Source organism: Culex quinquefasciatus, chromosome 2, assembly GCF_015732765.1.
Source record: "Culex quinquefasciatus strain JHB chromosome 2, VPISU_Cqui_1.0_pri_paternal, whole genome shotgun sequence".
Classification (NCBI taxonomy): Eukaryota; Metazoa; Arthropoda; class Insecta; order Diptera; family Culicidae; genus Culex; species Culex quinquefasciatus.
In genome coordinates, this window is record NC_051862.1 from 136,364,250 (window position 1) to 136,389,976 (window position 25,727).

At 37.9% G+C, this 25,727-nt stretch overlaps 2 protein-coding genes across 2 annotated transcripts; both read left to right on the top strand.

The window, feature by feature from the left end:
* Positions 1–16,836: 16,836 nt before the first annotated feature.
* Positions 16,837–19,692, top strand: LOC119766333. Its single transcript, XM_038250815.1, has one exon. It carries the CDS (start codon positions 16,837–16,839, stop codon positions 19,690–19,692), a length of 2,856 nt encoding a protein of 951 aa, XP_038106743.1.
* On the top strand, positions 19,692–22,091 carry LOC119766334. Its single transcript, XM_038250816.1, has 3 exons — positions 19,692–19,957; positions 19,999–20,344; positions 20,466–22,091. The coding sequence occupies exons 1-3, from the start codon at positions 19,692–19,694 to the stop codon at positions 22,089–22,091; spliced, it is 2,238 nt and encodes a 745-aa protein (XP_038106744.1).
* The last annotated feature ends 3,636 nt before the right edge of the window (positions 22,092–25,727 follow it).

The following is a 25,727-nucleotide window of genomic DNA, read 5'->3' on the forward strand; positions in this document are numbered from 1 at the left end:
TCAAAGAACCTCGTAGGGCCAGCTATGGGAAGTTGATAAAATTATTCTAAAAATGTAGAACATTATTTCCGAGTCCTACAAGCATGTTTTTCAATTCGGCATGCTTGCCAAGTAATTTTAAAAATGTTTTCAGAACATAATATAATAAAATTTGGAATAAATTCAAAGAAATTCTCAAAGAACCTCGTAGGGCCAGCTATGGGAAGTTGATAAAATTATTCTAAAAATGTAGAACATTATTTCCGAGTCCTACAAGCATGTTTTTCAATTCGGCATGCTTGCCAAGTAATTTTAAAAATGTTTTCAGAACATATTATAATAAAATTTGGAATAAATTCAAAGAAATTCTCAAAGAACCTCGTAGGGCCAGCTATGGGGAGTTGATAAAATTATTCTAAAAATGTAGAACATTATTTCCGAGTCCTACAAGCATGTTTTTCAATTCGGCATGCTTGCCAAGTAATTTAAAAATGTTTTCAGAACATATTATAATAAAATTTGGAATAAATTCAAAGAAATTCTCAAAGAACCTCGTAGGGCCAGCTATGGGGAGTTGATAAAATTATTCTAAAAATGTAGAACATTATTTCCGAGTCCTACAAGCATGTTTTTCAATTCGGCATGCTTGCCAAGTAATTTAAAAATGTTTTCAGAACATATTATAATAAAATTTGGAATAAATTCAAAGAAATTCTCAAAGAACCTCGTAGGGCCAGCTATGGGGAGTTGATAAAATTATTCTAAAAATGTAGAACATTATTTCCAAGTCCTACAAGCATGTTTTTCAATTCGGCATGCTTGCCAAGTAATTTTAAAAATGTTTTCAGAACATATTATAATAAAATTTGGAATAAATTCAAAGAAATTCTCAAAGAACCTCGTAGGGCCAGCTATGGGGAGTTGATAAAATTATTCTAAAAATGTAGAACATTATTTCCGAGTCCTACAAGCATGTTTTTCAATTCGGCATGCTTGCCAAGTAATTTTAAAAATGTTTTCAGAACATATTATAATAAAATTTGGAATAAATTCAAAGAAATTCTCAAAGAACCTCGTAGGGCCAGCTATGGGGAGTTGATAAAATTATTCTAAAAATGTAGAACATTATTTCCGAGTCCTACAAGCATGTTTTTCAATTCGGCATGCTTGCCAAGTAATTTTAAAAATGTTTTCAGAACATATTATAATAAAATTTGGAATAAATTCAAAGAAATTCTCAAAGAACCTCGTAGGGCCAGCTATGGGGAGTTGATAAAATTATTCTAAAAATGTAGAACATTATTTCCGAGTCCTACAAGCATGTTTTTCAATTCGGCATGCTTGCCAAGTAATTTTAAAAATGTTTTCAGAACATATTATAATAAAATTTGGAATAAATTCAAAGAAATTCTCAAAGAACCTCGTAGGGCCAGCTATGGGGAGTTGATAAAATTATTCTAAAAATGTAGAACATTATTTCCGAGTCCTACAAGCATGTTTTTCAATTCGGCATGCTTGCTAAGTAATTTAAAAATGTTTTCAGAACATATTATAATAAAATTTGGAATAAATTCAAAGAAATTCTCAAAGAACCTCGTAGGGCCAGCTATGGGGAGTTGATAAAATTATTCTAAAAATGTAGAACATTATTTCCGAGTCCTACAAGCATGTTTTTCAATTCGGCATGCTTGCCAAGTAATTTAAAAATGTTTTCAGAACATATTATAATAAAATTTGGAATAAATTCAAAGAAATTCTCAAAGAACCTCGTAGGGCCAGCTATGGGGAGTTGATAAAATTATTCTAAAAATGTAGAACATTATTTCCGAGTCCTACAAGCATGTTTTCAATTCGGCATGCTTGCCAAGTAATTTTAAAAATGTTTTCAGAACATATTATAATAAAATTTGGAATAAATTCAAAGAAATTCTCAAAGAACCTCGTAGGGCCAGCTATGGGGAGTTGATAAAATTATTCTAAAAATGTAGAACATTATTTCCGAGTCCTACAAGCATGTTTTTCAATTCGGCATGCTTGCCAAGTAATTTTAAAAATGTTTTCAGAACATATTATAATAAAATTTGGAATAAATTCAAAGAAATTCTCAAAGAACCTCGTAGGGCCAGCTATGGGGAGTTGATAAAATTATTCTAAAAATGTAGAACATTATTTCCGAGTCCTACAAGCATGTTTTTCAATTCGGCATGCTTGCCAAGTAATTTTAAAAATGTTTTCAGAACATATTATAATAAAATTTGGAATAAATTCAAAGAAATTCTCAAAGAACCTCGTAGGGCCAGCTATGGGGAGTTGATAAAATTATTCTAAAAATGTAGAACATTATTTCCGAGTCCTACAAGCATGTTTTTCAATTCGGCATGCTTGCCAAGTAATTTTAAAAATGTTTTCAGAACATATTATAATAAAATTTGGAATAAATTCAAAGAAATTCTCAAAGAACCTCGTAGGGCCAGCTATGGGGAGTTGATAAAATTATTCTAAAAATGTAGAACATTATTTCCGAGTCCTACAAGCATGTTTTTCAATTCGGCATGCTTGCCAAGTAATTTTAAAAATGTTTTCAGAACATATTATAATAAAATTTGGAATAAATTCAAAGAAATTCTCAAAGAACCTCGTAGGGCCAGCTATGGGAAGTTGATAAAATTATTCTAAAAATGTAGAACATTATTTCCGAGTCCTACAAGCATGTTTTTCAATTCGGCATGCTTGCCAAGTAATTTAAAAATGTTTTCAGAACATATTATAATAAAATTTGGAATAAATTCAAAGAAATTCTCAAAGAACCTCGTAGGGCCAGCTATGGGGAGTTGATAAAATTATTCTAAAAATGTAGAACATTATTTCCGAGTCCTACAAGCATGTTTTTCAATTCGGCATGCTTGCCAAGTAATTTTAAAAATGTTTTCAGAACATATTATAATAAAATTTGGAATAAATTCAAAGAAATTCTCAAAGAACCTCGTAGGGCCAGCTATGGGGAGTTGATAAAATTATTCTAAAAATGTAGAACATTATTTCCGAGTCCTACAAGCATGTTTTCAATTCGGCATGCTTGCCAAGTAATTTAAAAATGTTTTCAGAACATATTATAATAAAATTTGGAATAAATTCAAAGAAATTCTCAAAGAACCTCGTAGGGCCAGCTATGGGAAGTTGATAAAATTATTCTAAAAATGTAGAACATTATTTCCGAGTCCTACAAGCATGTTTTTCAATTCGGCATGCTTGCCAAGTAATTTTAAAAATGTTTTCAGAACATATTATAATAAAATTTGGAATAAATTCAAAGAAATTCTCAAAGAACCTCGTAGGGCCAGCTATGGGGAGTTGATAAAATTATTCTAAAAATGTAGAACATTATTTCCGAGTCCTACAAGCATGTTTTTCAATTCGGCATGCTTGCCAAGTAATTTTAAAAATGTTTTCAGAACATATTATAATAAAATTTGGAATAAATTCAAAGAAATTCTCAAAGAACCTCGTAGGGCCAGCTATGGGGAGTTGATAAAATTATTCTAAAAATGTAGAACATTATTTCCGAGTCCTACAAGCATGTTTTTCAATTCGGCATGCTTGCCAAGTAATTTAAAAATGTTTTCAGAACATATTATAATAAAATTTGGAATAAATTCAAAGAAATTCTCAAAGAACCTCGTAGGGCCAGCTATGGGGAGTTGATAAAATTATTCTAAAAATGTAGAACATTATTTCCGAGTCCTACAAGCATGTTTTTCAATTCGGCATGCTTGCCAAGTAATTTTAAAAATGTTTTCAGAACATATTATAATAAAATTTGGAATAAATTCAAAGAAATTCTCAAAGAACCTCGTAGGGCCAGCTATGGGGAGTTGATAAAATTATTCTAAAAATGTAGAACATTATTTCCGAGTCCTACAAGCATGTTTTTCAATTCGGCATGCTTGCCAAGTAATTTTAAAAATGTTTTCAGAACATATTATAATAAAATTTGGAATAAATTCAAAGAAATTCTCAAAGAACCTCGTAGGGCCAGCTATGGGGAGTTGATAAAATTATTCTAAAAATGTAGAACATTATTTCCGAGTCCTACAAGCATGTTTTTCAATTCGGCATGCTTGCCAAGTAATTTAAAAATGTTTTCAGAACATATTATAATAAAATTTGGAATAAATTCAAAGAAATTCTCAAAGAACCTCGTAGGGCCAGCTATGGGGAGTTGATAAAATTATTCTAAAAATGTAGAACATTATTTCCGAGTCCTACAAGCATGTTTTTCAATTCGGCATGCTTGCCAAGTAATTTTAAAAATGTTTTCAGAACATATTATAATAAAATTTGGAATAAATTCAAAGAAATTCTCAAAGAACCTCGTAGGGCCAGCTATGGGGAGTTGATAAAATTATTCTAAAAATGTAGAACATTATTTCCGAGTCCTACAAGCATGTTTTTCAATTCGGCATGCTTGCCAAGTAATTTTAAAAATGTTTTCAGAACATATTATAATAAAATTTGGAATAAATTCAAAGAAATTCTCAAAGAACCTCGTAGGGCCAGCTATGGGGAGTTGATAAAATTATTCTAAAAATGTAGAACATTATTTCCGAGTCCTACAAGCATGTTTTTCAATTCGGCATGCTTGCCAAGTAATTTTAAAAATGTTTTCAGAACATATTATAATAAAATTTGGAATAAATTCAAAGAAATTCTCAAAGAACCTCGTAGGGCCAGCTATGGGGAGTTGATAAAATTATTCTAAAAATGTAGAACATTATTTCCGAGTCCTACAAGCATGTTTTTCAATTCGGCATGCTTGCCAAGTAATTTTAAAAATGTTTTCAGAACATATTATAATAAAATTTGGAATAAATTCAAAGAAATTCTCAAAGAACCTCGTAGGGCCAGCTATGGGGAGTTGATAAAATTATTCTAAAAATGTAGAACATTATTTCCGAGTCCTACAAGCATGTTTTTCAATTCGGCATGCTTGCCAAGTAATTTAAAAATGTTTTCAGAACATATTATAATAAAATTTGGAATAAATTCAAAGAAATTCTCAAAGAACCTCGTAGGGCCAGCTATGGGAAGTTGATAAAATTATTCTAAAAATGTAGAACATTATTTCCGAGTCCTACAAGCATGTTTTCAATTCGGCATGCTTGCCAAGTAATTTTAAAAATGTTTTCAGAACATATTATAATAAAATTTGGAATAAATTCAAAGAAATTCTCAAAGAACCTCGTAGGGCCAGCTATGGGGAGTTGATAAAATTATTCTAAAAATGTAGAACATTATTTCCGAGTCCTACAAGCATGTTTTTCAATTCGGCATGCTTGCCAAGTAATTTAAAAATGTTTTCAGAACATATTATAATAAAATTTGGAATAAATTCAAAGAAATTCTCAAAGAACCTCGTAGGGCCAGCTATGGGGAGTTGATAAAATTATTCTAAAAATGTAGAACATTATTTCCGAGTCCTACAAGCATGTTTTTCAATTCGGCATGCTTGCCAAGTAATTTTAAAAATGTTTTCAGAACATATTATAATAAAATTTGGAATAAATTCAAAGAAATTCTCAAAGAACCTCGTAGGGCCAGCTATGGGGAGTTGATAAAATTATTCTAAAAATGTAGAACATTATTTCCGAGTCCTACAAGCATGTTTTTCAATTCGGCATGCTTGCCAAGTAATTTTAAAAATGTTTTCAGAACATATTATAATAAAATTTGGAATAAATTCAAAGAAATTCTCAAAGAACCTCGTAGGGCCAGCTATGGGGAGTTGATAAAATTATTCTAAAAATGTAGAACATTATTTCCGAGTCCTACAAGCATGTTTTTCAATTCGGCATGCTTGCCAAGTAATTTTAAAAATGTTTTCAGAACATATTATAATAAAATTTGGAATAAATTCAAAGAAATTCTCAAAGAACCTCGTAGGGCCAGCTATGGGGAGTTGATAAAATTATTCTAAAAATGTAGAACATTATTTCCGAGTCCTACAAGCATGTTTTCAATTCGGCATGCTTGCCAAGTAATTTTAAAAATGTTTTCAGAACATATTATAATAAAATTTGGAATAAATTCAAAGAAATTCTCAAAGAACCTCGTAGGGCCAGCTATGGGGAGTTGATAAAATTATTCTAAAAATGTAGAACATTATTTCCAAGTCCTACAAGCATGTTTTTCAATTCGGCATGCTTGCCAAGTAATTTAAAAATGTTTTCAGAACATATTATAATAAAATTTGGAATAAATTCAAAGAAATTCTCAAAGAACCTCGTAGGGCCAGCTATGGGGAGTTGATAAAATTATTCTAAAAATGTAGAACATTATTTCCGAGTCCTACAAGCATGTTTTTCAATTCGGCATGCTTGCCAAGTAATTTTAAAAATGTTTTCAGAACATATTATAATAAAATTTGGAATAAATTCAAAGAAATTCTCAAAGAACCTCGTAGGGCCAGCTATGGGGAGTTGATAAAATTATTCTAAAAATGTAGAACATTATTTCCAAGTCCTACAAGCATGTTTTCAATTCGGCATGCTTGCCAAGTAATTTAAAAATGTTTTCAGAACATATTATAATAAAATTTGGAATAAATTCAAAGAAATTCTCAAAGAACCTCGTAGGGCCAGCTATGGGGAGTTGATAAAATTATTCTAAAAATGTAGAACATTATTTCCGAGTCCTACAAGCATGTTTTTCAATTCGGCATGCTTGCCAAGTAATTTTAAAAATGTTTTCAGAACATATTATAATAAAATTTGGAATAAATTCAAAGAAATTCTCAAAGAACCTCGTAGGGCCAGCTATGGGGAGTTGATAAAATTATTCTAAAAATGTAGAACATTATTTCCGAGTCCTACAAGCATGTTTTTCAATTCGGCATGCTTGCCAAGTAATTTTAAAAATGTTTTCAGAACATATTATAATAAAATTTGGAATAAATTCAAAGAAATTCTCAAAGAACCTCGTAGGGCCAGCTATGGGAGTTGATAAAATTATTCTAAAAATGTAGAACATTATTTCCGAGTCCTACAAGCATGTTTTTCAATTCGGCATGCTTGCCAAGTAATTTAAAAATGTTTTCAGAACATATTATAATAAAATTTGGAATAAATTCAAAGAAATTCTCAAAGAACCTCGTAGGGCCAGCTATGGGGAGTTGATAAAATTATTCTAAAAATGTAGAACATTATTTCCGAGTCCTACAAGCATGTTTTTCAATTCGGCATGCTTGCCAAGTAATTTTAAAAATGTTTTCAGAACATATTATAATAAAATTTGGAATAAATTCAAAGAAATTCTCAAAGAACCTCGTAGGGCCAGCTATGGGGAGTTGATAAAATTATTCTAAAAATGTAGAACATTATTTCCGAGTCCTACAAGCATGTTTTTCAATTCGGCATGCTTGCCAAGTAATTTTAAAAATGTTTTCAGAACATATTATAATAAAATTTGGAATAAATTCAAAGAAATTCTCAAAGAACCTCGTAGGGCCAGCTATGGGGAGTTGATAAAATTATTCTAAAAATGTAGAACATTATTTCCAAGTCCTACAAGCATGTTTTTCAATTCGGCATGCTTGCCAAGTAATTTTAAAAATGTTTTCAGAACATATTATAATAAAATTTGGAATAAATTCAAAGAAATTCTCAAAGAACCTCGTAGGGCCAGCTATGGGGAGTTGATAAAATTATTCTAAAAATGTAGAACATTATTTCCAAGTCCTACAAGCATGTTTTTCAATTCGGCATGCTTGCCAAGTAATTTTAAAAATGTTTTCAGAACATATTATAATAAAATTTGGAATAAATTCAAAGAAATTCTCAAAGAACCTCGTAGGGCCAGCTATGGGGAGTTGATAAAATTATTCTAAAAATGTAGAACATTATTTCCGAGTCCTACAAGCATGTTTTTCAATTCGGCATGCTTGCCAAGTAATTTTAAAAATGTTTTCAGAACATATTATAATAAAATTTGGAATAAATTCAAAGAAATTCTCAAAGAACCTCGTAGGGCCAGCTATGGGGAGTTGATAAAATTATTCTAAAAATGTAGAACATTATTTCCAAGTCCTACAAGCATGTTTTCAATTCGGCATGCTTGCCAAGTAATTTTAAAAATGTTTTCAGAACATATTATAATAAAATTTGGAATAAATTCAAAGAAATTCTCAAAGAACCTCGTAGGGCCAGCTATGGGGAGTTGATAAAATTATTCTAAAAATGTAGAACATTATTTCCGAGTCCTACAAGCATGTTTTTCAATTCGGCATGCTTGCCAAGTAATTTAAAAATGTTTTCAGAACATATTATAATAAAATTTGGAATAAATTCAAAGAAATTCTCAAAGAACCTCGTAGGGCCAGCTATGGGGAGTTGATAAAATTATTCTAAAAATGTAGAACATTATTTCCGAGTCCTACAAGCATGTTTTTCAATTCGGCATGCTTGCCAAGTAATTTTAAAAATGTTTTCAGAACATATTATAATAAAATTTGGAATAAATTCAAAGAAATTCTCAAAGAACCTCGTAGGGCCAGCTATGGGGAGTTGATAAAATTATTCTAAAAATGTAGAACATTATTTCCAAGTCCTACAAGCATGTTTTCAATTCGGCATGCTTGCCAAGTAATTTTAAAAATGTTTTCAGAACATATTATAATAAAATTTGGAATAAATTCAAAGAAATTCTCAAAGAACCTCGTAGGGCCAGCTATGGGGAGTTGATAAAATTATTCTAAAAATGTAGAACATTATTTCCAAGTCCTACAAGCATGTTTTCAATTCGGCATGCTTGCCAAGTAATTTTAAAAATGTTTTCAGAACATATTATAATAAAATTTGGAATAAATTCAAAGAAATTCTCAAAGAACCTCGTAGGGCCAGCTATGGGGAGTTGATAAAATTATTCTAAAAATGTAGAACATTATTTCCGAGTCCTACAAGCATGTTTTCAATTCGGCATGCTTGCCAAGTAATTTAAAAATGTTTTCAGAACATATTATAATAAAATTTGGAATAAATTCAAAGAAATTCTCAAAGAACCTCGTAGGGCCAGCTATGGGGAGTTGATAAAATTATTCTAAAAATGTAGAACATTATTTCCGAGTCCTACAAGCATGTTTTTCAATTCGGCATGCTTGCCAAGTAATTTTAAAAATGTTTTCAGAACATATTATAATAAAATTTGGAATAAATTCAAAGAAATTCTCAAAGAACCTCGTAGGGCCAGCTATGGGAGTTGATAAAATTATTCTAAAAATGTAGAACATTATTTCCGAGTCCTACAAGCATGTTTTTCAATTCGGCATGCTTGCCAAGTAATTTTAAAAATGTTTTCAGAACATATTATAATAAAATTTGGAATAAATTCAAAGAAATTCTCAAAGAACCTCGTAGGGCCAGCTATGGGGAGTTGATAAAATTATTCTAAAAATGTAGAACATTATTTCCAAGTCCTACAAGCATGTTTTTCAATTCGGCATGCTTGCCAAGTAATTTTAAAAATGTTTTCAGAACATATTATAATAAAATTTGGAATAAATTCAAAGAAATTCTCAAAGAACCTCGTAGGGCCAGCTATGGGGAGTTGATAAAATTATTCTAAAAATGTAGAACATTATTTCCGAGTCCTACAAGCATGTTTTCAATTCGGCATGCTTGCCAAGTAATTTTAAAAATGTTTTCAGAACATATTATAATAAAATTTGGAATAAATTCAAAGAAATTCTCAAAGAACCTCGTAGGGCCAGCTATGGGGAGTTGATAAAATTATTCTAAAAATGTAGAACATTATTTCCGAGTCCTACAAGCATGTTTTTCAATTCGGCATGCTTGCCAAGTAATTTTAAAAATGTTTTCAGAACATATTATAATAAAATTTGGAATAAATTCAAAGAAATTCTCAAAGAACCTCGTAGGGCCAGCTATGGGAGTTGATAAAATTATTCTAAAAATGTAGAACATTATTTCCGAGTCCTACAAGCATGTTTTTCAATTCGGCATGCTTGCCAAGTAATTTTAAAAATGTTTTCAGAACATATTATAATAAAATTTGGAATAAATTCAAAGAAATTCTCAAAGAACCTCGTAGGGCCAGCTATGGGGAGTTGATAAAATTATTCTAAAAATGTAGAACATTATTTCCGAGTCCTACAAGCATGTTTTTCAATTCGGCATGCTTGCCAAGTAATTTTAAAAATGTTTTCAGAACATATTATAATAAAATTTGGAATAAATTCAAAGAAATTCTCAAAGAACCTCGTAGGGCCAGCTATGGGGAGTTGATAAAATTATTCTAAAAATGTAGAACATTATTTCCGAGTCCTACAAGCATGTTTTTCAATTCGGCATGCTTGCCAAGTAATTTTAAAAATGTTTTCAGAACATATTATAATAAAATTTGGAATAAATTCAAAGAAATTCTCAAAGAACCTCGTAGGGCCAGCTATGGGAGTTGATAAAATTATTCTAAAAATGTAGAACATTATTTCCAAGTCCTACAAGCATGTTTTTCAATTCGGCATGCTTGCCAAGTAATTTTAAAAATGTTTTCAGAACATATTATAATAAAATTTGGAATAAATTCAAAGAAATTCTCAAAGAACCTCGTAGGGCCAGCTATGGGGAGTTGATAAAATTATTCTAAAAATGTAGAACATTATTTCCGAGTCCTACAAGCATGTTTTTCAATTCGGCATGCTTGCCAAGTAATTTTAAAAATGTTTTCAGAACATATTATAATAAAATTTGGAATAAATTCAAAGAAATTCTCAAAGAACCTCGTAGGGCCAGCTATGGGGAGTTGATAAAATTATTCTAAAAATGTAGAACATTATTTCCGAGTCCTACAAGCATGTTTTCAATTCGGCATGCTTGCCAAGTAATTTTAAAAATGTTTTCAGAACATATTATAATAAAATTTGGAATAAATTCAAAGAAATTCTCAAAGAACCTCGTAGGGCCAGCTATGGGAGTTGATAAAATTATTCTAAAAATGTAGAACATTATTTCCAAGTCCTACAAGCATGTTTTTCAATTCGGCATGCTTGCCAAGTAATTTTAAAATGTTTTCAGAACATATTATAATAAAATTTGGAATAAATTCAAAGAAATTCTCAAAGAACCTCGTAGGGCCAGCTATGGGGAGTTGATAAAATTATTCTAAAAATGTAGAACATTATTTCCAAGTCCTACAAGCATGTTTTCAATTCGGCATGCTTGCCAAGTAATTTAAAAATGTTTTCAGAACATATTATAATAAAATTTGGAATAAATTCAAAGAAATTCTCAAAGAACCTCGTAGGGCCAGCTATGGGGAGTTGATAAAATTATTCTAAAAATGTAGAACATTATTTCCGAGTCCTACAAGCATGTTTTTCAATTCGGCATGCTTGCCAAGTAATTTTAAAAATGTTTTCAGAACATATTATAATAAAATTTGGAATAAATTCAAAGAAATTCTCAAAGAACCTCGTAGGGCCAGCTATGGGAGTTGATAAAATTATTCTAAAAATGTAGAACATTATTTCCGAGTCCTACAAGCATGTTTTTCAATTCGGCATGCTTGCCAAGTAATTTTAAAAATGTTTTCAGAACATATTATAATAAAATTTGGAATAAATTCAAAGAAATTCTCAAAGAACCTCGTAGGGCCAGCTATGGGGAGTTGATAAAATTATTCTAAAAATGTAGAACATTATTTCCAAGTCCTACAAGCATGTTTTTCAATTCGGCATGCTTGCCAAGTAATTTAAAAATGTTTTCAGAACATATTATAATAAAATTTGGAATAAATTCAAAGAAATTCTCAAAGAACCTCGTAGGGCCAGCTATGGGGAGTTGATAAAATTATTCTAAAAATGTAGAACATTATTTCCGAGTCCTACAAGCATGTTTTCAATTCGGCATGCTTGCCAAGTAATTTAAAAATGTTTTCAGAACATATTATAATAAAATTTGGAATAAATTCAAAGAAATTCTCAAAGAACCTCGTAGGGCCAGCTATGGGAGTTGATAAAATTATTCTAAAAATGTAGAACATTATTTCCGAGTCCTACAAGCATGTTTTCAATTCGGCATGCTTGCCAAGTAATTTAAAATGTTTTCAGAACATATTATAATAAAATTTGGAATAAATTCAAAGAAATTCTCAAAGAACCTCGTAGGGCCAGCTATGGGGAGTTGATAAAATTATTCTAAAAATGTAGAACATTATTTCCGAGTCCTACAAGCATGTTTTCAATTCGGCATGCTTGCCAAGTAATTTAAAAATGTTTTCAGAACATATTATAATAAAATTTGGAATAAATTCAAAGAAATTCTCAAAGAACCTCGTAGGGCCAGCTATGGGGAGTTGATAAAATTATTCTAAAATGTAGAACATTATTTCCAGTCCTACAAGCATGTTTTCAATTCGGCATGCTTGCCAAGTAATTTAAAATGTTTTCAGAACATATTATAATAAAATTTGGAATAAATTCAAAGAAATTCTCAAAAACCTCGTAGGGCCAGCTATGGGAGTTGATAAAATTATTCTAAAATGTAGAACATTATTTCCGAGTTACAAGCATGTTTTCAATTCGGCATGCTTGCCAAGTAATTTAAAATGTTTTCAGAACATATTATAATAAAATTTGGAATAAATTCAAAGAAATTCTCAAAGAACCTCGTAGGCCAGCTATGGGGAGTTGATAAAATTATTCTAAAAATGTAGAACATTATTTCAAGTCCTACAAGCATGTTTTTCAATTCGGCATGCTTGCCAAGTAATTTTAAAATGTTTTCAGAACATATTATAATAAAATTTGAATAAATTCAAAGAAAGAACCTCGTGGCCAGCTATGGGGAGTTGATAAAATTATTCTAAAATGTAGAACATTATTTCCGAGTCCTACAAGCATGTTTTCAATTCGGCATGCTTGCCAAGTAATTTAAAAATGTTTTCAGAACATATTATAATAAAATTTGGAATAAATTCAAAGAAATTCTCAAAGAACCTCTAGGGCCAGCTATGGGAGTTGATAAAATTATTCTAAAATGTAGAACATTATTTCCGAGTCCTACAAGCATGTTTTCAATTCGGCATGCTTGCCAAGTAATTTAAAAATGTTTCAGAACATATTATAATAAAATTTGGAATAAATTCAAAGAAATCAAAGAATAGCGAGTTGATAAAATTATTCTAAAATGTAGAACATTATTTAGTCCTACAAGCATGTTTTTCAATTCGGCATGCTTGCCAAGTAATTTAAAATGTTTTCAGAACATATTATAATAAAATTTGGAATAAATTCAAAGAAATTTCAAAGAACCTCGTAGGCCAGCTATAGTTGATAAAATTATTCTAAAATAGAACATTATTTCGAGTCCTACAAGCATTTTTCAATTGCATGCTTGCCAAGTAATTTAAAATGTTTTCAGAACATATTATAATAAAATTGGAATAAATTCAAAGAAATTCTCAAAGAACCTCGTAGGGCCAGCTATGGGGAGTTGATAAAATTATTCTAAAATGTAGAACATTATTTCCGAGTTCTACAAGCATGTTTTCAATTCGGCATGCTTGCCAAGTAATTTAAAATGTTTTCAGAACATATTATAATAAAATTTGGAATAAATTCAAAGAAATTCTCAAAGAAAAGCTATGAGTTGATAAAATTATTCTAAAATGTAGAACATTATTTCCGAACAAGCATGTTTTTCAATTCGGCATGCTTGCCAAGTAATTTTAAAATGTTTTCAGAACATATTATAATAAAATTTGGAATAAATTCAAGAAATTTCAAAGAACTTGGCCAGCTATGGGGAGTTGATAAAATTATTCGGACTCGAAATAATGTTCTACATTTTAGAATAATTTTATCAACTCCCATAGCTGGCCCTACGAGGTTCTTTTGAGAATTTCTTTGAATTTATTCCAAATTTTATTATAATATGTTCTGAAAACATTTTAAAATTACTTGGCAAGCATGCCGAATTGAAAACATGCTTGTAGGACTTGGAAATAATGTTCTACATTTTAGGATAATTTTATCAACTCCCATAGCTGGCCCTACGAGGTTCTTTTGAGAATTTCTTTGAATTTATTCCAAACTTTATTATAATATGTTCTGAAAACATTTTTGTTACTTGGCAAGCATGCCGAATTGAAAACATGCTTGTAGGACTCGGAAATAATGTTCTACATTTTTAGAATAATTTTATCAACTCCCATAGCTGGCCCTACGAGGTTCTTTGAGAATTTCTTTGAATTTATTCCAAATTTTATTATAATATGTTCTGAAAACATTTAAATTACTTGGCAAGCATGCCGAATTGAAAACATGCTTGTAGGACTCGAAATAATGTTCTACATTTTTAGAATAATTTTATCAACTCCCCATAGCTGGCCCTACGAGGTTCTTTGAGAATTTCTTTGAATTTATTCCAAATTTTATTATAATATGTTCTGAAAACATTTTTAAAATTACTTGGCAAGCATGCCGAATTGAAAACATGCTTGTAGGACTCGGAAATAATGTTCTACATTTTTAGGATAATTTTATCAACTCCCATAGCTGGCCCTACGAGGTTCTTTGAGAATTTCTTTGAATTTATTCCAAACTTTATTATAATATGTTCTGAAAACATTTTTAAATTACTTGGCAAGCATGCCGAATTGAAAACATGCTTGTAGGACTCGAAATAATGTTCTACAGAATAATTTTATCAACTCCAGGTTCTTTGAGAATTTCTTTGAATTTATTCCAAATTTTATTATAATATGTTCTGAAAACTTAAATTACTTGGCAAGCATGCCGAATTGAAAAACATGCTTGTAGGACTCGGAAATAATGTTCTACATTTTTAGAATAATTTTATCAACTCCCATAGCTGGCCCTACGAGGTTCTTTGAGAATTTCTTTGAATTTATTCCAAATTTTATTATAATATGTTCTGAAAACATTTTTAAATTACTTGGCAAGCATGCCGAATTGAAAAACATGCTTGTAGGACTCGAAAATAATGTTCTACATTTTTAGTCAAGCTGGCCCTACGAGGTTCTTTGAGAATTTCTTTGAATTTATTCCAAATTTTATTATAATATGTTCTGAAAACATTTTTAAATTACTTGGCAAGCATGCCGAATTGAAAACATGCTTGTAGGACTCGAAATAATGTTCTACAGAATAATTTTATCAACTAGCTGGCCCTACGAGGTTCTTTGAGAATTTCTTTGAATTTATTCCAAATTTTATTATAATATGTTCTGAAAACATTTTAAAATTACTTGGCAAGCATGCAGAATTGAAAAACATGCTTGTAGGACTCGGAAATAATGTTCTACATTTTTAGAATAATTTTATCAACTCCCATAGCTGGCCCTACGAGGTTCTTTGAGAATTTCTTTGAATTTATTCCAAATTGTATTATAATATGTTCTGAAAACATTTTAAATTACTTAGCATGCCGAATTGAAAAACATGCTTGTAGGACTCGGAAATAATGTTCTACATTTTTAGAATAATTTTATCGACTCCATAGCTGGCCCTACGAGGTTCTTTGAGAATTTCTTTGAATTTATTCCAAATTGTATTATAATATGTTCTGAAAACATTTTAAAATTACTTGGCAAGCATGCCGAATTGAAAAACATGCTTGTAGGACTCGGAAATAATGTTCTACATTTTTAGAATAATTTTATCAACTCCCCATAGCTGGCCCTACGAGGTTCTTTGAGAATTTCTTTGAATTTATTCCAAATTTTTTTATAATATTGTTTAGAAATTAAGTTTATTTGTACATTGCGCCGTTTGCCCTATATTTTAGATCGGTTTCAAGATGAACCGTGAGAGAAGAGAGAGTATGTTAGAGAGAAGAGTGACCGTACGGGAGTGCCCGACGGGTCGGTTTGTTTATCATTTGCGAATAAAAGTTAAGTTGCTTGCCGATACTCGACCGGCTCAGTTCAGTTAGACCTCCGCGTATTTTGTACCGTTCGTTCCGTCGCGCAATAAAGTTGTTCCGCACAACAACTTGTGTTTTTATTCGGCCTACGGGTGAAGAAGGTTTGGTGCGAGGTCGTTGACCTCTTGAGAAGTGCGCTCTGGACGAGCAGAAGAACTCCCCCGCAATACAGTCCACAATTTGAAGGGCTCGATCCGGAACATTGGTCCTTCGAACCGGATCGAAGTGGCCGGCCCGAAGTGGAAGGACTTGAGTGTTGTGCGCGCGTGAAAAGTGGCCAGTTCGCGGAATAGTGGCCATCGCGATTTGGACAGTGCGAGTTCGCGGTTGTTGGCGCCATCGCGCAGTTTGTTGCGGCTTTGTGCTGCATTTTTTTTTGCTGCTCTGCGAGGTGGTGCTGACGGGAAGAAGCAGCTGAAGCGTTCCTGGTCTGCGGCGTTGCTGGGAGCTGATCTACGGCGGCTGGCGGACGGAAGCTGCGACTGCTGTGAAGGAGAGTGTTTGCGTGTGCTGGACGCTGCTACCGGAGGTTCCTGGAGGATCTGCAGCGTACCAGGAAGTGTTTGGGTTGCATGTGGTGCATGAGGTGTGTGTGTGCGTTTGTGAGGTGTGTGCCATTTTGGGTTGAGTGATTGAGGTTTTGTTTCGAGCGTTTTTTAATAAAGAAGTTGGATTTTTTCTACGCAAGAGCGTTTATTTCTGGGGTTGTGGTTTAGGTTGTTTCCTGCGCAAGCCCTGAATTGGTCTGTTCTCTGTCGGTCTGTCCACTGCTGGTACTCCACCTTGGCTGTCTCTCCCACTGTCAATCGGGTCGCGTAGAACGTGGAGTCGATCGTTTCGGTGTTCGCGGTTGCAGTGTTCCAGATTTTTGGCGGTCAACGGTGAGTGAAGGCGGTGAAGGATGGACGAGTTGAAGGACTTGCAGAAGCAGGAGCGGCAGTTAATCCTTTCGATCAACGGTGTAGGAGCATTTGTTGAGGCGTACAAGAAGGCTGAGCATGAGAACCAGATCTCGATTCGGCTGGACACCTTGGAGGAGGCCATGCGGAAGTTCTACAAGGTGCGCCGCAAGATCGAAGCCATGATCGACGACGAGGATGAGGACGAAGTTGTTGGAGAGTCAAAGGAGGCTCGGAAGAAGCGGTTGGCTGATCTGGTGGTTCAGCGTGAGATGGAGTACAACAAGGCTCTTCGTGACGTCGAGGAGAGGTACTTCGTGGTGAAGGCGAAGCTGGTCGCGCTGCGCCCAGTCAAGGTTGAGCCCGCTCCTGCCGCTGACCTGAACGAATCCTGCTTCGATCGGTCGACCTCTCGCATTAAGTTGCCGGACATCAAGCTGCCCAACTTCAACGGCGCGCTGAAGGACTGGATCCCGTTTCGCGACACCTACAAGAGCCTCATCCACTCCAACCTGCAGCTGCCGGACATCGACAAGTACACCTACTTGAGGTCCGCTCTGCAAGGTGAGGCACAACTGGAGATCCTGTCGGTTGATTTCTCCGCAGAAGGCTACGACGTTGCTTGGAAAGCACTGGAGAAGAAGTACGACAACCACAAGCTCATCGTCAAGGCGTACCTGGACGCGATCTTCGACATCGAGCCACTGCGAAAGGAGAGTTTCAGCGGTCTGTCTCACCTGATCAGTGAGTTCGAGACAAACCTGCAGATGTTGAAGAAGCTTGGCGAAGGAACGGAAGCCTGGTCAACTATCCTGGTCCATATGCTCTGCGCGCGTTTGGATCATGCCACGCTGCGTCTGTGGGAATCGCACCACAACTCGAAAGCTGTGCCGAAGTACGACGTTCTGATCGAGTTTCTGCGTGACCAGTGTACGGTGCTGCAATCGATCAAGGCCAACCGGCCCAGCGAAGGAGACGGACGGCAGAACCGATCGAGAATCTCAACCGCTCACACGTCCTCGCAGTCACAACGGCACTGCCTGTTCTGTGGAGAGACGTTTCACATGCCGTTCAATTGTAGCAAGCTGAGAAACATGTCTGTGTCTCAACGTGTGGCGGAAGTAAATCGTCGTCGGCTGTGCAGGAATTGTTTGAATGCTGGTCATTACGCCGATGGATGTTCTCGTGGTTCGTGTTCCCGCTGCGGCGCTAGACATCACACGTTGCTGCATTATGATACGCCGGCACCTGCTGGCGCTCGTCAAGGAAGATCCTCCGTTCAGAATACGCAAAATCGACCCCCAGCAGCTGGACAACAACAACACACGAGACAGCAAGGCCAGACACAGAACAGTTCCACCCAACCAACCACAAGTTCCTACCCCGTGCACCAATCCACTTCTCGAAACACTCACCCACCACCACCCACAGACTCTCGCAATTCCACCACCCTCAATGCGGCATCCCTTCCCGCACAAAATGCACCCACACTGTCCCGCCAAGTCCTCATGTCTACGGCTGTAGTTCGTGTTGAAGACCAGTTCGGAAACTATTCGCTCGCTCGGACACTTCTGGATTCGTGTTCCGAGTTCTGCTACATGACTAGCACCTTTTCCAAGAAGCTGAAGTTCCGGACAACACCCGACGTACTGAGAGTACAGGGCATCGGAAACGGCTCGGCGACGTCGCTGAAGGCCGTACGTGCGAAGATCCAGCCGCGGTTGGATACGATCTCGTCGTTCTCGGAGGAAATGCGGTTCCACTTGCTGCAGAAGATTTCCAGTGATCTACCCGCCACACCGGTCGACGTCAGCCAGTTGATGCTCCCCAGTGACATCATCCTCGCTGATCCGCACTTCGGAGAACCTGGTCCCATTGATATGATCATCGGTGCTGAGTTTTTCCTCGATCTGCTGTCTGCTGGTCGGCGTAAGATCGTCGAGGACGGTCCGACGCTGCAAGAGACTGTGCTTGGGTGGATAATCTCGGGAAAGGTTCCCGCATCGTCGCCCAGTATTCCACGCACGGCAACCTACGTCAGCTCAACAGTTGACCTGAAGGAGTTGATGGAGAGGTTCTGGGAACTGGAGTCGTGTCACGTCAACAGCACCCACTCTGTGGAAGAGTCCACGTGCGAAGAGCTGTTCAACAAGACGACGATTCGAGACGCAGAAGGAAGATTCGTGGTGACTTTGCCGAAGAAGCAACGAGTCATCGAGAAGCTGGGCGAGTCCAGAAACATGGCGATGAAGCGGTTCATCGGCATGGAGAAGCGGTTCACGACGAATCCCGCACTGAAGTTCATGTACACGGAGTTTGTGCATGAGTACCTGCTCATGAAGCACATGCGAGAAGTGAAGGAGGACAGCGGAGAAGGCCCCGTCTACTACCTGCCGCACCATGCGGTTCTGAAACCCGACAGCACGACCACTAAACTGCGCGTGGTCTTCGACGGATCCTGCGGCACCTCCAGTGGTGTGTCCCTCAACGACGCGTTGATGGTAGGACCGGTCGTGCAAAGCGATCTCCTCTCGACCGTGCTACGGTTCCGCTTGCATCGAGTCGCGTTGATCGCTGATGTGGAGAAGATGTACAGGCAAATTCGCGTGACGCTGTCCGACCAACGCTTGCAACGCATCTACTGGAGAGACAACGAAGACGAGCCCGTCAAGACGTACGAGCTTTCGACCGTCACCTACGGAACGTCCAGCGCTCCGTATCTCGCTACCAGGTGCTTGAAGAAGCTTGGAGAAGATTGCGCGGAAAGCCATCCAGTGGCGTCTCGCGTCATCCAAGAAGATTTTACGTTGATGACATGCTGTCTGGCGCAGACAGCATCGAAGAAGCAAGTACGCTGATGAAGGAAGTCCGGCAGGTCACCGATTCAGCTGGGTTCACGCTGAGGAAGTGGAACTCGAACTGCCCAGAGCTGCTCAAGCGGCTCCCGAAGCACCTGAAGGACGAACGCAGCACGCTCGAGATCGATCCTGCGAAAACAACGGTGAAGACGCTGGGATTACGATGGGAGGTGTCAACCGACATGTTCTGCTTCGTTCTCCCACAATGGAAGTCGGAACTGTCCCCCATCACGAAGCGCACGGTCCACTCGGACTCTGCGATGCTGTTTGATCCCGATGGTTTCTTGGCTCCGGTGGTCGTTCAAGCAAAATAATCTGCCAACAGCTGTGGAGGATAAAGAGCGACTGGGATGTACCGCTCGACGAATCGCTGCAGCAGCTGTGGAGAGACTATCGTATGAGTTTGATGGCGGTCGCAACGATTAAAGTGCCGCGCTGGATTGGGTTCAGCACCGATTGCGTCGAGATCCAGATCCACGGTTTCTGTGACGCCTCAGAGCGAGCTTACGGTGCCGGCCTCTACCTCCGCTGCACTGCGCTTGACGGTTCCGTCACGTGTCGACTGTTCTTGGCCAAGTCCAAGGTAGCTCCGATGGAGAACCTGAAGCGCAAGAAGAAAAAGTCAACATTCCACGCTTGGAGTTGTCGTCTGGTTTGTTGTTGTCCCACATGTACGAGAAGGTGCAGTCGATTCTACCAGCTGCACAGTTGTTCTGCTGGACGGACTCGATGATCACGCTTGGATGGCTTGCGTCACCCCGTCACGTTGGAAGCCGTTTGTTGGAAATCGGGTCTCGGAGATTCAGCACATTACGAGGAACGCAATCTGGGGACACGTGCCTGGAGAAGAGAATCCCGCAGATATCATCTCGCGAGGAATGTCGCCGGCGCTACTACAGTACCGAACTGACTTCTACGAAGCGCCGCGCTGGGTCGTTCAAGATCGGGAGAATTGGCCACGAACACAACGTGTGTCCTTGGCGGACTTTGACCCAGAAATACTGGAAGAACGTGTCACCCCAGCATTTCCCACTCAAGTGCGACCTCCGCATTGGTTGTTTGGACTGTGTGGCTCGTACATGGAGTTGGTACGCTTGGTGACTTGGCTGCAAAGGTCCAAGTTCAACCTTTCACCGAAGAATCGAGCTGTTAGGAGAGTTGGATTCCTGACATCCGAAGAGTTAGAAGAAGCTGTGCTGTTTTTGGTTCGACTGTCGCAAGAAGAATGTTTCCCTGGAGAAATGCATTGCCTGAAGGCCGATGGTGTGGTCCACCCAACGTCGAAGATTGCACGCCTCAACCCACAACTGGTGGATGGCGTCATGCCTGTCAACGTCCACAGCCTAGCGAGACAGGTCATCCACGAATGCATCAGTTGCTTCAAAAGTAAGCCGAAGGTGATCGAGCAGATCATGGCGGATCTGCCTGCTGAACGAGTGAATCCAGCGCCGCCGTTCCTCCACGTGGGCGTGGACTACTGTGGTCCATTCCTCGTCAGCTACCCGAATCGCAGGGCGAAACCTGTGAAGTGCTACGTGGCCGTATTTGTGTGTCTTGCTGTGAAGGCTGTCCATCTGGAACTAGTCTCCGACCTGACGTCCCAGGCATTTATCGCAGCGTTGAGAAGGTTCGTGGCACGCCGCGGCAAACCGCTGCAGATCAAGTGCGACAACGCCACTACGTTCGTCGGAGCGAAGAACGACCTGATGGAGCTGCACCGGCTGTTCTACAAGCAGCAGTTCCAGGATGTCGTCACGAAGACCGCGCTGGAAGATGGGATCGAGTTTAGTTTCATTCCACCACGCTCACCGAACTTTGGCGGCCTGTGGGAGTCGCAGGTCAAGTCGTTCAAAACTCACCTGAAGAAGACATTCGGACTGCAAGTACTCAAGATGGACGAGATGCTAACTGCCCTAGCGCAGATCGAAGCTGTGCTCAACTCGAGACCGTTGACGCCGATCAGTAACGACCCGCAGGACTTTGAAGCGCTAACGCCCGGGCATTTCCTGATCCAGCGTCCCCTCACGGCCATCGCAGAGCCAGATTTGGAAGGAGTGCCACAAAACCGCTTGGCAATGTGGCAAAACGCGCAGCGTTTTACGCAGCAACTTTGGAAGAAGTGGAGTACGCAGTACCTGTCCAACCTCCAAAGTCGGACGAAGTGGACGAAGGAGCGAAACAACGTCGCCGTTGGTACGATGGTGCTGATCAAGGACGAGAACGCGCCTCCCCAGAAGTGGAAACTTGGTCGAGTACTGCACGTGTTTCGCGGAACGGACGGCAACGTGCGCGTTGTGACCGTTCGCACGGCAACCGGACGCTTCGATCGAGCGATCTCGAAGGTCTGCGCGCTTCCCATTCGGGACAACCAAGAATTAAATCAATCGACGTCTGATTAAGCACTCGCTGTGCGCCCCGGCGCTGCTGCGTCATCCATTCTCGAAGTTTATGTTGGTGTCTGTAGGATGTATGTGTGCATGTTAAGTTGTCGTAGAAGGAAGTTCACTGGACGCCGTCCAGTCTCTCTACTCGGTAGACACCTGTCTACTCGAGCTCAGCGCGCAAGGCGCTCACCTGGTTTTGGGATTATATGTTGTCATGTCGTTAATCACACCCTATCATATCCTCCCACGCTACCACGTCTCACTGGAGGACCCATGGATCCTGCCAGTCGGTCTCGGCTGCTCGTGCGGCATTGAGCTTGGCCAGCTCACGCGCCGATCGACCTTCCCGACGACCACGAAGTACGAAGTCGAAGACATCCCAAGCCAGCGAAGGACAACGCCCCAGGAATTCACCGATGATCTGCGGATCGAGCGCCAGAATTCACCTGGTGGGGTAAGTTGTTCCAGTTCACGCACGCTACATACACCTACTACATCCAAGTTCTGTCCGAGGCACACCACCAACTACATCGACGTCCGAAAGTCCACCCGCACAAAACGCATCCGCAACAACAGCACAGCGGCGATCAGCACACCGGCGAACGACACACCACCAGCGTAACACCTTTATGGCCTGCGGGCCCAGTATCATCGTTACCTGGCTGGGTAAGTTGTTCCGGTTTTATAGAAATCTACGCAAGCATACTACAACAAATCTCTCCCCGAGGAAACCTGCAACGAAACAGCATCAACGAGATGGCATACCGCACGAAGAAGAAGAAGGCATCAACCGATGCACCTGCACCCCAACCGTGTGCACTCTGTGGTCGACAGTTTGTCCCACCCGAAGCAGAGCGTGTTCCGCTGGAGCATGCGACCCACCCACACCGAAGATTCGCAGCGCAAGGCTGCACCAGAAGGTCAGCACACGGCCAGCGAGCTGGCGATTGCTGACGACGCGAAGCAGAGGCTGCCACGGCAGCAAAAACACCACCACGACCGCTACTCGGCGGCGACCCCCACGAGAAGGCTGCACCGGCAGCATCGAAGCAGCAGGTGACCTGATGCAGGGAGCAGAGTTGCAGTAGAAGCAGAATTGCAGCACAATCCAGCTGCGTCGTCCACGATTTTCACCCCACGATGGCAGCAGTTTGTTTACAACAGCAGTTGAAGTTCGAATGAATTATTGAAGTGTTGTGAAGTTAGCCCTAAGGATATTAGACATGTAATTAGTATTAGTGGAAGAAGATGGTAGAAGGTTTTTTGAAATGGTTGAAACCACAAGTTTCAAGGCGGGCGGCATGTTTAGAAATTAAGTTTATTTGTACATTGCGCCGTTTGCCCTATATTTTAGATCGGTTTCAAGATGAACCGTGAGAGAAGAGAGAGTATGTTAGAGAGAAGAGTGACCGTACGGGAGTGCCCGACGGGTCGGTTTGTTTATCATTTGCGAATAAAAGTTAAGTTGCTTGCCGATACTCGACCGGCTCAGTTCAGTTAGACCTCCGCGTATTTTGTACCGTTCGTTCCGTCGCGCAATAAAGTTGTTCCGCACAACAACTTGTGTTTTTATTCGGCCTACGGGTGAAGAAGGTTTGGTGCGAGGTCGTTGACCTCTTGAGAAGTGCGCTCTGGACGAGCAGAAGAACTCCCCCGCAATACAGTCCACAATTTGAAGGGCTCGATCCGGAACAAATATGTTCTGAAAACATTTTTAAAATTACTTGGCAAGCATGCCGAATTGAAAACATGCTTGTAGGACTCGGAAATAATGTTCTACATTTTTAGAATAATTTTATCAACTCCCCATAGCTGGCCCTACGAGGTTCTTTGAGAATTTCTTTGAATTTATTCCAAATTGTATTATAATATGTTCTGAAAACATTTTTAAAATTACTTGGCAAGCATGCCGAATTGAAAAACATGCTTGTAGGACTCGGAAATAATGTTCTACATTTTTAGAATAATTTTATCAACTCCCCATAGCTGGCCCTACGAGGTTCTTTGAGAATTTCTTTGAATTTATTCCAAATTGTATTATAATATGTTCTGAAAACATTTTTAAAATTACTTGGCAAGCATGCCGAATTGAAAAACATGCTTGTAGGACTCGGAAATAATGTTCTACATTTTTAGAATAATTTTATCAACTCCCCATAGCTGGCCCTACGAGGTTCTTTGAGAATTTCTTTGAATTTATTCCAAATTGTATTATAATATGTTCTGAAAACATTTTTAAAATTACTTGGCAAGCATGCCGAATTGAAAAACATGCTTGTAGGACTCGGAAATAATGTTCTACATTTTTAGAATAATTTTATCAACTCCCCATAGCTGGCCCTACGAGGTTCTTTGAGAATTTCTTTGAATTTATTCCAAATTTTATTATAATATGTTCTGAAAACATTTTTAAAATTACTTGGCAAGCATGCCGAATTGAAAAACATGCTTGTAGGACTCGGAAATAATGTTCTACATTTTTAGAATAATTTTATCAACTCCCCATAGCTGGCCCTACGAGGTTCTTTGAGAATTTCTTTGAATTTATTCCAAATTTTATTATAATATGTTCTGAAAACATTTTTAAAATTACTTGGCAAGCATGCCGAATTGAAAAACATGCTTGTAGGACTCGAAAATAATGTTTTACATTTTTAGAATAATTTTATCAACTTCCCATAGCTGGCCCAACGAGGATTTGAATTTTTTTTTCATTCATTCATTTTTCTTTTTGGGAGCGTTTAGGTTTTTCAGATTTTTTTTTTGTAAATTCAAATTTTGCATCATTAATCTTTATTTGTTTTTCATTTTTATATTTTTTTAACACTGAACCTTGCAATTGTTTAAATAATGGTTTCTTCCTTTAATCATTTTTATTTGTCATAATCGGCCGTAGGATAACCAGAAGTTATCCTGGATGCCATAAAGATGGCCGCCGTTAGCGGCCGTAGGATAACCGTCCAGGATAACTTCAGCCAGGTAATCAAAAGTCTGTAATTGCTTTTACAGAGGAAGATTTACTTTGGTAAGAAATTATATTCTGAGGGATCAAAAGTTAAAACAGCAAGAGGCTAGAAAAAATGTAACTAAACGAAAGCTTTTAGTGCTTTTTATATCCGCGCAGGCAGTGGGTGATAAAAGCTTTTATCGTGGTGCTATCGGTAATTCAATTCCTGCTGGGATGCCTGGCTTTACGAGAGTCGATCCCATTTGGTGCATCGCTTGTGCAAACCCAATCGGAGCATGAAAGCTTCCAGTAAGCCGCCGCAAAATAACACCCCCAGGTCAGTGGTGTGATAAAAGAAAGAGTGCACCTGCCTTTTATGGGCTCGGCACTTACCGTTGCTTCCAATAACCAATCAGGGCTTGATTTCAATTTGGCTGGGAATAAAAATAAAACAACAGAAAGTGCTTACTCGTGATGCTTTTGAGCAATTTTGACAAAATATACATTTTTTATAATTATTGTTTTCAAACAAATTTGAAAAAAAGGCAATGTTGTTTTGTAAAATTCTTACGAAAAACTATTTATAACTTGGTTATAACCACTTCAAATTATGGAACCACACCAAATGCATTTGACAACCCTTTCTCCTTTGTGAAAACCACAACATTTTGCATAAATGTTTGCAATGCATCCCCGGTTGACAC